This window comes from Nyctibius grandis, chromosome 4 (genome assembly GCF_013368605.1).
Source record: "Nyctibius grandis isolate bNycGra1 chromosome 4, bNycGra1.pri, whole genome shotgun sequence".
Classification (NCBI taxonomy): Eukaryota; Metazoa; Chordata; class Aves; order Nyctibiiformes; family Nyctibiidae; genus Nyctibius; species Nyctibius grandis.
In genome coordinates, this window is record NC_090661.1 from 95,557,115 (window position 1) to 95,573,651 (window position 16,537).

The 16,537-nt window shown below is 36.9% G+C and overlaps 1 protein-coding gene across 4 annotated transcripts in view; it reads right to left on the bottom strand.

Moving 5' to 3' along the window:
• The window catches only part of NRAP (nebulin related anchoring protein), a 52,386-nt gene extending 36,428 nt beyond the window's left edge, over nt 1-15,958 (bottom strand). For 2 of the 4 annotated variants that reach the window (XM_068399711.1, XM_068399712.1), the window contains exons 1-11: nt 15,528-15,958; nt 15,167-15,261; nt 14,381-14,468; nt 11,165-11,269; nt 10,507-10,611; nt 9,753-9,860; nt 8,779-8,883; nt 8,057-8,164; nt 6,408-6,512; nt 3,592-3,696; nt 1,591-1,707 (exon numbers count right to left, since the gene is read on the bottom strand). In XM_068399711.1, coding sequence (XP_068255812.1) covers nt 1,591-1,707; nt 3,592-3,696; nt 6,408-6,512; nt 8,057-8,164; nt 8,779-8,883; nt 9,753-9,860; nt 10,507-10,611; nt 11,165-11,269; nt 14,381-14,468; nt 15,167-15,261; nt 15,528-15,599 — 1,113 coding nt within the window. In that variant the 5' untranslated portion in view covers nt 15,600-15,958. The remainder of the gene's footprint in view (nt 1-1,590; nt 1,708-3,591; nt 3,697-6,407; nt 6,513-8,056; nt 8,165-8,778; nt 8,884-9,752; nt 9,861-10,506; nt 10,612-11,164; nt 11,270-14,380; nt 14,469-15,166; nt 15,262-15,527) is intronic. The other 2 variants (XM_068399710.1, XM_068399709.1) reach the window with 1 other exon arrangement.
• Nucleotides 15,959-16,537: the final 579 nt, after the last annotated feature.

Below are 16,537 nucleotides of genomic sequence, written 5' to 3' on the forward strand. Positions count from 1 at the left end.
TCTTGTTTTATAGGCAGAAGAAATGCAATTTCATCTGTTTGGACCTCAGTAAAGCACATGAGACAGTGCCATGGGGAAAATTATTAAGAAAAACAAGGACCTATGAAGGAATTTTAAGGTGAGTGTGGAGAAAATGAAAGCAGAAAAAGCAATGGGTGTTTTTCAACAGGAAGGATTGAACAGGGGGAAGTTTACCAGCAGAATTCTTCAGAGTAAGTTTAAATACAGAACTAGTTTAATATTTTCATTAAGTACCTTTGCTCTGAAGTAGGAATGTTGGGGGTGATATTAAAAGGGGTAATAGAAATGGGAATAAATTCAGCAATGTAGAGGTTAATATACGTAGGGAGTAGTCATAAAAATTTCAGCTATAAGAGCTCATCACCTGGAAAGGCTAAGAAAGAGAAAACTGTTCATATGTAGGCTGACCACAGAACGATGGCAAGATGCCAAAGTAATATAGCCATGAAAAAGGCAAACGTAGTCCCAGGCAGGAGCAAGAGGAGACTTTTGAGCAGGCACTGGGAAGTGCGTGTGCTATGTACCAGGTTCCGGTAAGATCTCATCAAGAACGTATGTACTCTTACAGTCATTCCTGTTTAAGGAACGTGCAGTCAGCCTGTAACAGCTGCAGTGAAAAACTGTGAGAGATTAGAAGAATTTGGCTTGGTTAGTCTAAGAAAACAGTGGCAGAGAGAAGAAAATGGTATCTGTAAACATCTCGGAAAGGTAATCATGCAGGGAGAACTTTTTAAAATAAAGGGCAATGTTGGCACAAAACACAATAGTAATAAAGTGGACAGGAATAAATGTAGGATATAAATTAGAAAAAGAGGATTATATGAAACTGTGCCGAAACAGCCGGAGCCAGGAATCATTGGCCCAGGAGGCCCCTTCCAGTCCTACTTTCAGGGGTTTTTCATTATTGAAGGTTTTATAATTTGACATCTCAAGAGTGTAAGTTTTTAAACTGCCATGGGGAAGCTCTAGAAACTCACATTTATTAATAGCTTTATAACTGATATGACACTATAAATAAATTAATAATTCAGAATCTACTGAGAATTCCCTAGCAATCTTCCCTTGCCAAGCAGGAGAAGAATGTGTTATCAGTAACTCACAGTCTTTCACATGATGGAAGAAAACAGAAACCTGCCTTTACAGAATGGTACAAAATGGTACTAAACTCTCGGTGTTATTTTTTAATTATCAGTAGAACCTTCTTTGAAACACTCTAAGGTACACACCCAAGTCATCCTAAAGCATTTATGATTATAACTTCATAGCACACTAACAGCACAATTCAGGGGTCTTTGTTAGATTTCTGTTCTTCATGTGGCCAGAATTAGAATTACTCTTCCGGGGCTAACCTCCCATACTTTCATACAGATCACTGGAAGTGCCAGATAACAGCACCTGAAGATCTGTTCTTGCACCTTTCTCTCCAGTTACTATGCTACACACAGATCATTTTTGTTAAGCAGGGCAATAAGAACAACAGCTTTTTGTATTTGTAGTCCTTAACCATCAGACACAAATGTTTGTATGAGCTGCTCTCAAACTTGTTAACAGATCGATTCAACCCCTTACCTCACTGACAAGCTTGTTAACACTTTGGGCTTGTTTAAGGACTAAGTTGTCTTCAGCTGTTAGGGAGTGAAAGTGAGCTGCACCTTTCATCTTGGAAAGATCTTTCTTGTATTTTATCTGAAAAAGAAGCAGGGAAAATTATAAAATAGATGTCTACCTTTTCACCATTGCTATTTAGACTGGCTTCATCAGTCAGGATGAGATTTTTCCTACTCTCGCTTTGATAATCAAATAGAACTTGCTAAGTTGAAACGTTGCAAGTTGTTACTTCCTGAAATAAACCACATACAAAATCACAGCCCTAACAATCCCTGCCAAGCCACTTCACTAGACAATATTTTTTTTTAATCCATTTTTTACATAGATGGAACAGCATTGGTTGTTGTTCATAGCTTGAACAGATAACTAGCAGATTCTTGGCTAGTGACTGGTTGGAGCTTGTGTGCTCTTCTATTACTGAAGTTAATTCTCAGTACTTCTAGTCAGAGAATTAAAGATAGTCATCAAATGCTCTGCGAACTTCTTTTGTAGAAAACAGCTTTTTGAGAAAGTTGTATCTTTCTGTACTTAAAATGTTTTAAGACAATTATATTTCTCTACGAAATCAATATTGAAATAAGGGATCTGTTAATTTAATTTAGACATCAGGTTATTGTCTTAAATTGAGCCAGGATGGGTGAAGAGAGATAATACTTGTATTGGCCTTTTGCCAAACTTTGTCCAGAAAAAACTCTGTTGGGAATATCTCTCAATATTTCTTGCATACAAGGAGATGTTTATATTCTTCGTCTTATGTTACTTCTTTAAAAATCAGACTCATAATATAAAAAATAACAAATTATTTTAAATGTGCTGAAGTGCAAAGTGTTTTGTTTTTTTTTTTTTCTGTTCCAAGTCTGCACACAGTTTCTCAGCCTTTAAAGATATGAAGCAGCTTGATAAGTACTCTAGTATGTTGTGGTTACTGCCATGAACCAATGCTTCTCCTCGCTCCGGATATTACAAATTAATAAGAAAACTGCTGACCATTAGCATTTTGAAAACCTATGAAACTGCCATCTTTATCTGGAAAGGTTAAATATTTCATGCTTAAACAGATCACCAAATTTGTCATCAAAATAGGGATTGGTCACAGAAGGTTTTGGGTTTTTTATATTCTCAGTCATAAGCTCAGGTAACAGAATATGACTGATCCTTTCAGTCTAGTTTACTGCTAGTGTCTAGTCCAGGCTAGTACAAGCTGAAAGACTCAACCATCTGTTAGCTCCTCAGAAAACAGACTGAGCCCATCAGCTCAGATAGCCCCATGCGGGACAAGTGTCCACACTACAATGGTTATCACTCACAGTAACCCTTCACAGAAGCCACAGGGTAGTGACCTACAGACTGACCCACTTCTTGTCACTATTAGAAATGGTCTCCTCAAATAGGACTGAGGCTCTTTAATCAATGGGCTGCATGCAAGAATCACACATCACCACCTTTTTTGCTGATTCTTTAGCTTACCACCCAAAACTAAAAATCCCCAGCCAAATAAACTCAGTCTTGTGAAGTGACAGTGTCTTCCTCTATGGTTTCTCTTCCTTCGTATGACTTGCTTTGCCCTAGAGGCATGATACATCAAAATATCAAAACCAGTTCAGCTCATTCATCCTCCATTTATTCACTACTGGGAATACCACAGTAGTCCACAGGATGATTAAGGCAGTTGAAGGTTTCATTAATAATACAGGTACAGATTTGCCAGGAGGGTTAACCTAACAGTAGGGATCCCCATTAGTTGCTACATCCATCTCCTCCCTCATACAAGTTGGAGCTGTGTCCCCTTCTATTAAGGGATATTATTAATCCCCTGAGCCATCCAGTTCCCAGCAATGCAGTGAAATGTCATTGTTGTTTACTTCTCAAGTGTAATTTTAGCATTCTCCTCCCAGGCACTGCTCTGACAAACTGCTGGTTTTAATTGTTTATGAATTGTATTGATTCAGGTTTCATACTTACATCACTTGCTAATTCATTTGCTTTCTTGGCATTTTGATAAGCTGGAGTGATCATAGCAGGAAAGCTTCCTTTCCCTCTGCGTTCTTCATACTCATCCATATAATCCTGAAGAAAATTCAGAGTGTTTACTCATCATACATGAGCAGGTGGGGCCTTTGGTGATTACACAAAGCCCCATAGTCCTTGTTAGTAGGAAAGTTCATTGCTTCATTGTATTTTTTTTTATGAAAAAGAGAATAAAATGACCAACTGTAAGAATAAAATCACCCATTAAATTGACTGTGCCTGTAAAATTACTTGTGTTGCATTGCAACAGAAATTTAGGTAGCAATTAGCTACGGTCAAGATAGCATTCGAGTATACAATGACATACATACTTCTAATCTCACCTCTGTTCTTATAGAGATGATATCTGCTAGCTCCTCTCTTTGTCAATATATGTTTCCCTGGAAAACTATAAAAATGTCTAATAGTTCGGGCAGGTTTCCAAATTTAGTGTAGGGTCAGCCTTCCTTTGTGACGTGACAGAAGTCTCTTGATCTCTCCATGGCCATTTCTCACATCATAACAGACCAAAAAGAATATTTCTCTAGTGCAGTGATATATTTTCAAGAGGGATTCATTAATGAAGCAAAAATATCTAGATATTAAAGTGGTAAACTCTTCAGAGAACAAAATCACAAAATTCTATTCGCTTGATTTAAAAAAACAATTGATGCAGAATTAATACTCTTAAACCTTTCTGTAGATAAGTTTATATGTAAATGTTTGATAATTTGAAAAGTCTTTTGATAATTTAATAACAAAATGCTGGTGCTTTTTTTAAAATGGTAATACACAACGACCATCTCAAAGCTTTCTATGGCAAGATCTGGGGAGAATATGGTAATTATACAAACAAGTAAGGTACAGTGTAATGTGTCTTCTCTGTAATATTTTGTAAATCCTTTGTAGTACGGAGCCAGTTTAAGTGAAAAAAGAATGTGTGGCCTGTCAAGAGTGTCATGGAGAGCACAGATAGAAAGGACTACAAATATTCAGGGTATCTCTCTTGTGACTTTTCGAAGCAAACCAATCCACTGTAGGTCATTTTGTGCACCATTGATGTCACATGATAAGATAGGTCATAGCATAAGTTCATGAACAATATAATGTAGTTATAGTTATTGCATCTAAATTATTCTATAAACAGGCACAGAAAATAAAAAATATCCCTGACTAATCAGCTGAGTTAGTTTTTCAAATTGCCATTCATGAGTCTGAATTCTTCAGACTAACTTGCCTTTTTACTTTTCTTCTAACTTTCTCAAATACATTTTTATACCATTTCTAATGTTGCTCATATTACAAAACAGTATTTGCAAAGTTCCAGATAACTAATTTTAGCCACTTCTAAGATTTTTAAACATGAACTAAACGGGTGTTCAGCACACAGGAATTTTACAGTAAGATTCCTTAAATTGTCCCATGTTATATATATGATGTGCCCTCATGATCTCGACAGTTAGAAATCTAATCCCTTTACCCATGTTAAGCCATGCTTCACTCAGAAAGATCGATTAATTTCAGTGGCTCTATTTTATTTGAATAAAAATATCAGAACCCAATCTATGAAGATTAAAACTCAAATTAAATTCAAAGTCTGTGACTGAAGTTTCAAAGATACTTTCAAAGAAAAAAAACTTAAATTAATTCTAAAGATAGCAGCGTTCCAATGCTTGAAAATGAAATTAGGGCTTTTTCAAATTCATTTTATTTGTTTATTCTTAATAAAAGTTGCATTAGTTCAAAAGAGAGAAACCAATTGAAGGCTTCATTGCTACATATTCTAAACTCATATTCTTCAAGGCTTTTCACGCATTACAAGATGCAGGTTTGGACAGAAGTGAAGAAACATAAAACTCCCAAATGTCTTAGAACAATGTATTCCCTGTTCCTTCATTTCTCCAAAGTATATGGGTCTCATGAGGAGCTAGGATTGAAAAACCTAAGACTAACCATACTGTTTTCTTTCTACAAAAACACTATTCAATTCCTCTCAAATTCCCTTTAGCTGTATTCAGTTCTATTTAGCTGTACTATCGCCCTAATTTAATTGGAATAGAACTTTGGATGCATTTTGGGAGACCACAAAAATAATTGCATTCCCTTAAAAATTAAATAAAAGCAAAATGAATACCACAGACCAAAACAGATCTAAAGACTGTTTGGTTCCACAAATGCAGAACTACAACTTGTCAAGCTTACAATATCACTTTCGTAGAAGAACTGAAATCTAAGAGATCATGTATGATCTTCAGTGGCACTTGCACATATTTAAAGCTGCAAAGCTTCTAAGATTTCTAAAAACACGTGCAGGGAAAAGACGCTTAACTATCGACTAACTTTTTAGCATTTCACAGCCCTTTCACTTCTTCTAACTGAATTTACATTTTCTTTCTCATGGAATGGGAAAGTTTCCACAAGTAAACACATATCAGTGTGATACATAACACCACCACAATAGAAATGCATAGGGGACACATGTACACAGATAAAATTTGCCAAGGTAAGGCTTACCCTTTGGAATGACCCTACCATAAGGATCATGCAGTCACAGTGCATGCACCTTCTAGTCTCATCTTGTAAATGCCAATGCCAAATACATGACACGTTCAGAACATGGTGCTGTTGTACACCACCTTTTCCTTTGAGACCTTGCTTTCTCATACAGGAAAGCAAAGTGAAAATAGGTCTCACTGCAGTTTCTGAAGTCTTGTGCAATCAGCCATAGTAATGATCAGCATCAGCATGGGTATCTCTCAGATGTTGCATACCTGGCCATATTGATCTACATTTTCTCTTGCAAAAGTAACATCTGTTCCAGTTGTATGGCTGGCTTTTCCCTTGATCTCTTTTTCATATCTTTGATGATACTTTACCTAATAGGAAAAAGAAAAGGAAAAGAATTATCTGGATGAGTTTAGTCTGGTACACAGATGCTGCATAATAAATAATAATCAATGACACGCACATGTTGACAATAAAAGATTGTCAAAATTCCCATTGCTACCAATCTACAGAAGTTAAATACGCCACTTGGAGATGTAAAAACAAAAATAGTGGTGTACTTTTCAATAATGCACTAGGAACATGGGACTTGGTAGTTCAGCCCAGACCATTAGTTCAGCATGTTCAGTACCCACTGCTTGTCAGTGGCTAATCCCTGATGCTCCAGCAGGTTAAAAAAATAGAACTGATTGTAATGTAAGCTCATGGTTACCACAGAGCACTTATTTTACCACAGGGTCATCTGAACACCATTAATAAATGGGAGTGTTTCTGAAAGATGCAGATATTCCCAATGATCAAGGGAATTTTAGGCAATCAACCTTCAAGTTTAGACAAAGAAAGATTTACACTACCTTTGCTGAAGTCAAAAGAATGCCTATAACCTGATGCTGCCCTTTAATCACCATGTGTGTTTGCTGACATAAATGAAGGGTTTTCCACAGATCAAAGGCAAACAAAAACACCTAAATGTTTTGGAGTCAGTTACTTTTGCCTTCAAAATTACAGATCTCTTCTTATTTTCCTCAATGACTCTTAACAATGTTTTAAATTCACTTCCATTGAGTTAGCACAATATGTTATCTTCTCCAACAAAAAGAGCTTTCCTTTCAGTCTCCAATGACAAAACACAATTAACTGTACATTTTGAAGCAATACTGATGTCCTGTTACAATGTTTTTCAAAGAATAGAGGGGTGTTGTGGTTTTGTTATTTTTGGAGAGGAAAAGAAAGCCAATAAAGATCAGTACACCAAGGAGTTAAAAAAAACCCACAACAGTAAGGAGAGTAAAATGAGTGGAATATAAAGCTATATTTTAGAAATCTGTATCTATGTCAAATGTATGCATGTGTTTGTGTGTATATACTTTATATATATAACTGCTATTCAAGAAGCTACTTTTATAAAAGCCTCATCCTGCAACAGCACGAAAGAAGGAATAGGAGAATGAACTGTAAGGACCCACTGGGAGCATGGAAAGTCATGGCAAAGCAGAGCTCTGCAAAAACAGCCCTCCCCCGATACAGGGTCACCCAGAAATATTGTGGCTGTGTGAATTAGAGCTGCACCTCAGCCCCTCTAACTCATACTGGATGGAGCAGAATGAAATCAAAGACCTCCAGCTGACTCCCTATTGTCTTCCTTCTCAGTTGTATGCAACAGGAAACTGGGTAAAGGGGACGCTTTTGCCCACAAAAATCCACAGTGTTGATTCACAAACAAAACACCTGATTTTCTCTTTGTGCACAAAACTTGACTGCAAAAGACAATCACTTGAAAATACGTATATGAGGTGCACTGCTAGCATAAGTCCACAATGCTCGTGGAATTTCTGCCGGTAAACATTTTAATCCAAAACTTGTGTGAGAGTTAATTCTTTTCTTCCCAAAAAGAGACTTTGCTTTGGACACTTACGTCACTGGCTAATTCATTCGCTCTCTTGGCTATTTGATAAGCTGGAGTGATCATAGCAGGAAAGCTGCCTTTCCCTTTCCGTTCTTCAAAGTCTTCTGTGTATTTCAGCTGTAAAAATCCAAGACAATTCAGGAGCAATTAGATCAAATGTATATTATTACACACATAATCAGTTCTTAAAGTTGCAAAGTCAGGCATTTGATGGCCGTCATCTGCCAAAAGGAAGATGAACCATGAAGTCTGAATCTACCTCCTTTGTGTGTATGCTTTACAATGTAGTCTTTAACCACGTGATTTCATATCTTCTGCAGTACTTCTGTGTCTCATTCAGGGTATAGGATGGATCACAGTTGTTTAAAGAAAATACTAAAGTTGTCTGCACAATGCCTGATCTGTTAATATTAGAGTCAGGCAGCTTCCTTCTTTACTTTGCATGGCAGCCAGTTGCTGAATATAGAACAGACTAGTTCTCTGCCTTTAGTTCTGACAGCCAGCTAGTCCCTAAAAGGGCCCAGAACTGAATATGGTCTTTATAACTGGAAGTATTAAATACTTAATCATAAAACATATCAAGAATATTTTAAGGTAATACACTTTAAGAGCCTGCCTTTCAAATATTGATTTTTTACTTTTCTTTATGTCCATATTTTTGAGTGATTTATAAATGTCCTAAGAGCCACTTGCTGAGTCAAAAACAGGTCAACCTATTTTGTTTCACTTACATCACTTGAAAGCTGTCCTCCAGCCTTTGCGTGAAGTATATCTGGAGTGTCTACAACAGAGGTGAACTTCGAAACTCTCTCTTCATGTCCCCGCTTATATTCTACCTGAGGAAGAAAACATATAAAATACATATTACAAACAGTAGGCAGCAAATATGCATTTTCTATCAGAAGGCTTCAAGAGAAAACGAGCAACAGCAGTCATGACACTCACCATGGTACAGTCAAGCTACCAGTGTATTTAAGGCCCAAATTCCTTAAAGTGAATGCCAGAAGCAGACAGAAATGGACACAGATAATAAAATTTTCAAATTATACTAGACATATGTGAGTCATACGTTTGATTAAAATGTTATGAGAATAGTCATTAGTGGCCCAAAACACTAAGATCATATCGCAATGACAATGCAGACAGTGTTTGCAGAAAACAATGCAATACTTTAAAATAATTTCTACAGGATTTATTTTTACTTGATCTTTTTCAGTTGAATTGTTATTTTTATAAATAAGCAGTTTTCTGTGCATATATTTAAAGTAGCTTGTAAACTAATTAAATTCAATATTACAGTATTTTTATTCAATATTATGGTATTTAACTTCAAGTAATACAGAAAGCAAAAAACATCAGCTGTAAATAAATAGATTAATAAACCCATAAAGTGAAAATAAAGTTAATGAATTAAATAAACATTTTAGAGTGATTCACAATCTCTTTCAGGTTATGACAAATTACATCAACAGTTGCTACATCTTTCAGGAAATATTTATATTGCCATTTATACTATATGATTGTCTTCCCAAGCCAAGTAGTTTGTTAACCCCATTTCCTGCATCATGTTAAATTTTTCTCACTTTGTAGAATTAACAGTGCAACAAATATTCATCACAGAACATACTGTCTAAAGTGAATGGCCTAAACCCAGGATTCTCCAAATTCATAAGTCTAACATACAATTAAAAAAACTGTGACTTACATTACTGCTTAGCTGGGTGGCTCTCTTAGCAACCTGATAACCTGGAGTGATCATAGCAGGAAAGCTGCCTTTGCCTCTCCGTGGCTCATATTCTTCTGTATACTGAAACTAGAAAATGAACATTTTTTGTTTTGTTGTTACAGAATGACCCACTGTAGTTTAATGTGATTCCTCTTTTAATGACTGCTTCCTAAAGGTATGTATCACTTCATTTAAAAGTAAACAAATTACATAACTTATACCTTATGAGTTTGTTAGGTAGAAATATTTCCTACATACAACAGAAAACATTCCCCATTCATATAAATTATCCACTGTTAATTGGCTATGTTGACTGAGTCACTAACCCATTGTATGGGCATAGACAATCAGTCATAATTCAGAAGTAATTTTTATTAGTCGTGGAAATACAGTCAATGAAAGGTCTGCTCTGTGGAAAATAAGACACTTTTTCCACCATGAGTTCTGGTCTACTGAGGGAAACGCTACTGCCTGCTAGATCAGATATCATTGGTCAGTAGTTGAAGTGCTTCTCAATTACATAAATATATAAATGTATGATTTCCAGGATGGGCAACAGCATTTTTATGTGACTTTAATCACTTACATGGTTAAATATTGTTATTGACAGAAGTAAACATGTCAGTCTCTCCTTTGGTAACATCTTACCAAACGTTGGCTTTAACGCACTGGTAAATCTTCAGAATATGATAGCCCATGAAAATAAAGCCATTCCAAACATCAGCCTACTTACATCACTCAGGGTCTTCTGCCCCTGTGTTATCCTGACCATCTCAGGATCTGGGATGGTTCCCGCGTACCACGACTTTCCCTCCTCATAGGCAGCATAGTAAGCATTCTACAAAACAAAAATCAAATAACTACCAATATCTTCACCCGTGTTTTACTACACAAACAGCTGATCTGACAGAAAAAAAAAAGAACGACACACAATGCTGTGGAAGTGACATTTACTCTCTACAGATGTACAGCACAAGGCCTACACTCCACATACCTTCAGAATACCAGGGCAGAGCTTGTATAACAAGAACTGACATCAAGATGTCAGGATCTAGGATCCTGGCGTAAGACTCAAATAATTTCCCCTGGGAATCAGACCACTTGTTGTGAAGCTTCAGTGTCAGTAGAAAGAAGAAACATTGTGTATGGCTGTACATGCAGCAGTCCAAACAGCTAACTCTATAGATAACACTCCTCCTTCCTCATCTTCTGATTATTGCACCCTAAGCTATAATCAAGCTATGCTGCCTTGAAAAGTTTAGCCAAAAGAGAAGCAATGGCTTTTTTAGCATTGAAATGCTGTGAGTAAAATCCTAACAATCAGGACTGCCAAGGCTGATCCTTGGTCTCCTGCAGGCTAGTGGCTTGGAGACTTGAGGGATATTTCTTACCTGGGTGGCCAGTTGTTGGGCTTTACAGGCAGCTTCAATTTCTCTGGACTTTACATCCCATTGAAAGACTGATTTGAATTGTTCACCCTCTTCTCGATATTTTATCTAAAAAAAATTGACTGGGTATTAGTAGTTTGTTAGTACAGACTAACACACCCTCCTCTTAGCAGAAGAACAAGAAGGGAGACAAACAAGGTGAACACAGTCTCAGTCCACAGTGATATGGAGCCTGCATGAACTGCAGCAACAAAAGGAGATGAATGCAAGACTAAACAACAAAAACAGTGCAATGCCCACCATAACAAATCCACTTCAATCCCTGCTAGTTTTGGCTGCACTTTAAACCAGTCTAAAGGAAGGGTACTTCCAAAACACCTCTGGTCCTACTAGGTGATCCTTCTTCTTGTCTCGCACAAACTGACACCATCGGACAGGCGGCTGTTAGGGAAATTGGATCAGGGAATTAGTATGTAGGCTTTTGCTGTGTTAGCTTTCAGCTATGTCAGTTCCTTCATCGGCCTCACTGCAAAAGTCATCAATACCAACCCAAGAGAAGCAAAGGAACATGTGACTGCACAGAACTAATTCTCTGGGTGGCAGCATCAACACGACTCGGTTTAAGATTATTTACTCTAGTCATAATGTTTACCTGTGTCTGTGTGTTACATCTCCAATTGCTACAGACCAGCCTAGTTTTCAGTGCCAACTAATAATTTTGCCCTGAATACACATTTATATATGATATGAATGCAGAAACTAAGGGACTATGACAAGCACACCTGATCCACCATATCTCTACAACCACCTTCTGAGAGCCTGCAAATCTCTCCATCTTTTCCTCCTTCTCCCTCTTTAGACCAACACCACTTACACCTTGTTTATGTACAAAAAGGCCACATAGCCTGTAGCTCTATGCCACGCAAAGACTACATAAGCACTTCCTCCATGCCATCCATTCCTGGCAAAGGAGTTTTCATGGAAGAGAAGACTGCTTTTAGCCCTAAGGTCAAAACTCTACTCTCTAATCCACACCCAGCTTCTACATAAGATTTCGGCTATTATTGGAATTGTAAAGGAGCAGCATATTAGACCTGAGATGTTGCATGAAGTTCTGAAGTAATAATTCGGTCTTTAGACAATACTTCTGGAGGAAATAATCTATGAGGATTGAAATCCCTAAGAAATTTTAAGCAGAACATATCAATGCAGCATTAGACTAAAGCTCTATTACCTGGTGGGCAATATTCTACTACCCTGTTTCTCTGCACAGTGTCCACGAAGTATCATGACTGTGTAAATGTAAATGACTACTATATTTAGTCCTGGGTCATCATTTTCCTGCTGTTACTTTTATCATGACAGCATACAGAAATCCAACTGAAATCACAGCTCTGTTATACAGCTCACTCTACAGATGCAAAAAATAACAGTTCCAGTCCTGAAGAGTGCAAAATCTAAACTGACTGGACAGAAAAATCACTGAGCATGTGTACCATTATTCCCATTTTATAAATTAAGTACAGAGGCACAAGAGAGACGAATAATTTGTCTGCTCACACAGAAATTCCGTGTAGAAGGCAGTGAGCTGAATTTTTATCTCTGCATTCGAGTAGATGTCTCAACATAAGACTTAGGTGAGAATACCATGTTAGGACTGAAGAAAAATGTTACATTTTCTGCATAAGAAATAATCTTACCTTAAAAAAAACAACAAATATAGTAGCAATTGAAACCTTTTCCCAAGTTAGCATTATTTTATATATTTACCAATGAAAAATTTTTCCTGCACTCAAAATTTCTACAGAAGTACTCCCTTTAAGTAAGTACTGCAGAATCAGCTTCTTTACTACCCTTAGCAATTTTCTCTCTGGAACAGAACCTCATTCTGTGATTGAAAAGGACAGAAGGTTCTTTAGGTGTGAAAAACAAGGGAAAGTGATCTTTGAGCTATAAGTTGTCTGGCGTGTATATTCACATGCACTGGAAGTATCAGAGTCTCATATCACTGCCTAAAAACAGAAATAGAACCTGTGGTAATCCCAAACTCATTCCTGACCAGATCTGTCACACACAGTTTAAAATAAGTGTGATAGTCACTGCTGAAATAGGTACTGCCTATGATACTGCAAAAACTGATGAATAAGAATACTGTACAAGAATGATAAAAGATACAGTGCCTGATAAAGGTTATTAATGTACATCAACTCTGCATAGCTAACACAGAACATCAGAATTAATTTAATACACTATAATCTAAGAAAAACAACTTCCTTCTTTTATTTTAATGATGGCTAATCACATTGAAACACATTGGATTACTTCCTAAACACAGTCATGCAATGAACAGTACTATTTTAGAGTATCAAAAGACATGACATTCAAGAAAACAATATTATACACAGAAGTGAGATGGCTATCAATTATTGGCTGTTTCTGTGTTTCTCATTTCATTAAATTCTTAGAAATGCAAGTGTGAAACAAACATATCTGGAGGAGAACAATGCAAGACAGAAAAGAATGTCATTTGAGATAAAGAAGACTTTGAGCACCCCTCGAGGTTTGCTGGTGCACAGCAGCCTTTTAGAGGATAGATGCAGTTAAAACGGCATGGAAAGCTCGTCCATCCTGAACGTCTTAGCAAAACAGTTTCAGCAAACCCATGTAAAGTTCCTGGACGTCATGTTTTCTCACAAAAGGGAAATATCATTTCAGTTTTGTTAGAAATACGTGACAAAGTATTTATGAGAACTTTTGCCTAAATCCTACTGAGATAGAATTTATTTTTTGTTTTCTGCCCTCTACTATCAGTTTCAGAAGAGATCATAAAGCAAGTAGGTCATTCTTGTTTCAAATGACTGCGTAAGCCCCCATGATTTAGTTACTAAGTTTACATAGCTCTGGGCAGTATCTCCCACAGTTTAAGTGAACACTCTTTCCATGCAGATTATCAGATATGGCAGGTGAGAAAGTGCTATCCATTTTTCTTTCTGAAAGCAGAAGCAAATGCAGATCCAACCTTTCATTTTTATGAGTGAATGCATTTTAAAAATTATGATTCAAACCCAGGTTGAGATCTTACTAGTCTGAAAGAACACAATAGGGTAAGTAAAGAATACATATCTACATTATATAAAGAATACATTTCTAAAACAAGACACAAATATGATATCAAAATGTAAAACAAAGCTAAATACATTTGGCCCTCAAGCTTCTTACCTCGCTTACCACTTCTGACAGTTTTTTTGCATTTATATTTATTGGTGTCTCAAATACACTTGTGAACGCATTGTTTCTTGGATTATGCCTAAAAAAGAAAGTGTAAAAGGATATTAGGAATGCACCAGACTGCCCACCAGAAAGGTTCTCTTTGAGCGCTCAAAAACACAATACCAGCCTCCACTTCTCTATACATAACATTTCCCCCTCTCACACACAGATCTCAGATTACATTCAAGTTATTATTGTATGGAGTAGGTGCCTAGAGCAAAATTAATTTTAATGATCGTCATATCAGTGCTGTGTTTCTAATAACAAAAGAGAATAATAGAATAAAAAACAACTGTCATCTCTCCTTTTTCTGCTGACAAATTTGACAGGAATTGATCATTATAAAATAAAAACTTCCTAGAACAAACCAACTCCAAAATCTGCATTTTACACATTTTCCTGATGATTACCTCAACCTCGTTAACTCTTAACCGCTGATTTGAAAAGCACTGGATTTTATGGTCAGGTTCATTTTCTTCCCACAATACTGAAATGGAACTTAATTTGGTATCTTTTCACACACTGGACAAATGACGAAGCTTTATATACAGCAACAAGAGTTTCCCATCATTTGTGATTCATGTAAATTCAAAGATATTCACAAAGGCACTAACAATGCATAATTTCATATCACACGTGGGACCAGGCTGAGTCCAAATGGTGATCGTTTATTCCATTAACATTACTTGGCATTTTAAACCTTTACTTTAAAAAAAGAAAAGGAAACACACTTACGCTTGACAGTAAGGCTTTTTCTCATGGCTAACAAAGTTGTTTACTGTTAACATCATCTTGCATACTTCACAGTGAAAACAGGCTTTATGCCATGTCTGGAAATACCACAAAACAGAAACCAAACAGATATGATTTGTATTTCATTATTATTCACTTGTGTTTTAAATATCAGTATGGCTCCTTAACATTCATTTCATGAATTTGAAGAATTCTTCTTCAAATATATGTCTATTATTAACTCTTTTCAGTTCTGAACCCAGTTATGAGTACAGAATTTTTGGAACCAAGAGATTTGCACTGTGTTAAAAGTGTCAATCTATATATTTGTTATAGTCCAAAATACGAAAGAAAGAGAACTAACCTGATCTATGCAGTTAATCTTCTCAGCAGGGTAAACCCCATAGCCACATCTAGCACACGGCTGCACATTCATCTTGAAATCCACAGAGTGAAAAATATATAGGTTTATACAAAAGGTTCAAAGAGTATGAAAGTGACTTTTTGGCCTGTGCAAAGCACACTCTAGACTCTCCAGTCAGGGCCTTTTGCTGTGGTCAATGGCTCCCATTAAAGCTCTGAATTGAAGTCTGTTGCTCCGTTTGCTGACCTTCTGTTTCAAAGTCAGCTGCAGGCTGGCTTTTAAAGCTGTCAGTTAGTAAGAACGGTTATTTTGGCAACTGTGTCAGTGCGTAAGGGAGGGTAGCAATATCTTTCTCTAAATAGAAGAATGAACTCACAGAAACGAATCATGTCCATGTGAACGTTAGCGTCTGATCATTCAGTATTTCAGTTTTGCTGTAAAGACAGTTGTCGTAAGCCCAGGATGAAAAGTATATACAGCAGCAGCAGCAATTTATTATAGTCTCTCCTCATGCTGATATACAGCAAGTGACCTCATGGAGGACTACTCTGTGTTTAGGAACAGCCTCATATTAGAAGGAGGTACCACTAGAGACATAGGCCAGAGATGGGTTTGGAGCTTACTGGCCCTTTGTTGGATCTAGAAGAGGTATACCACCATTCTTCCAGACAAGTCATTATTTTTTCCCCTTGGTGCCAGCTCAGTTTCACCTTGAATGTTATGGGCAGCAGAGTAGAGCACACTCATTTCTCATGTCTTTCTGTTTCATCAACCTATCACTCCGTCTCCAGGTGGAGGAGGACACACAGCGAAATGGGCAGAGCCTCTTGTCTCAGAGAGTTCTAAACATGATGGGTACAAATCCAAACATCTGTCTCCTACAGGAAAAACTTCAGAATGGAACCATTTACTTTTGAATAGAATGAACAAAGCAGTTATTTAACAGGGTTCACAAAGAGTAGGCTGGCATAGATCAGAATATAAAAATTCCTTAGCCAAATATTGACAAG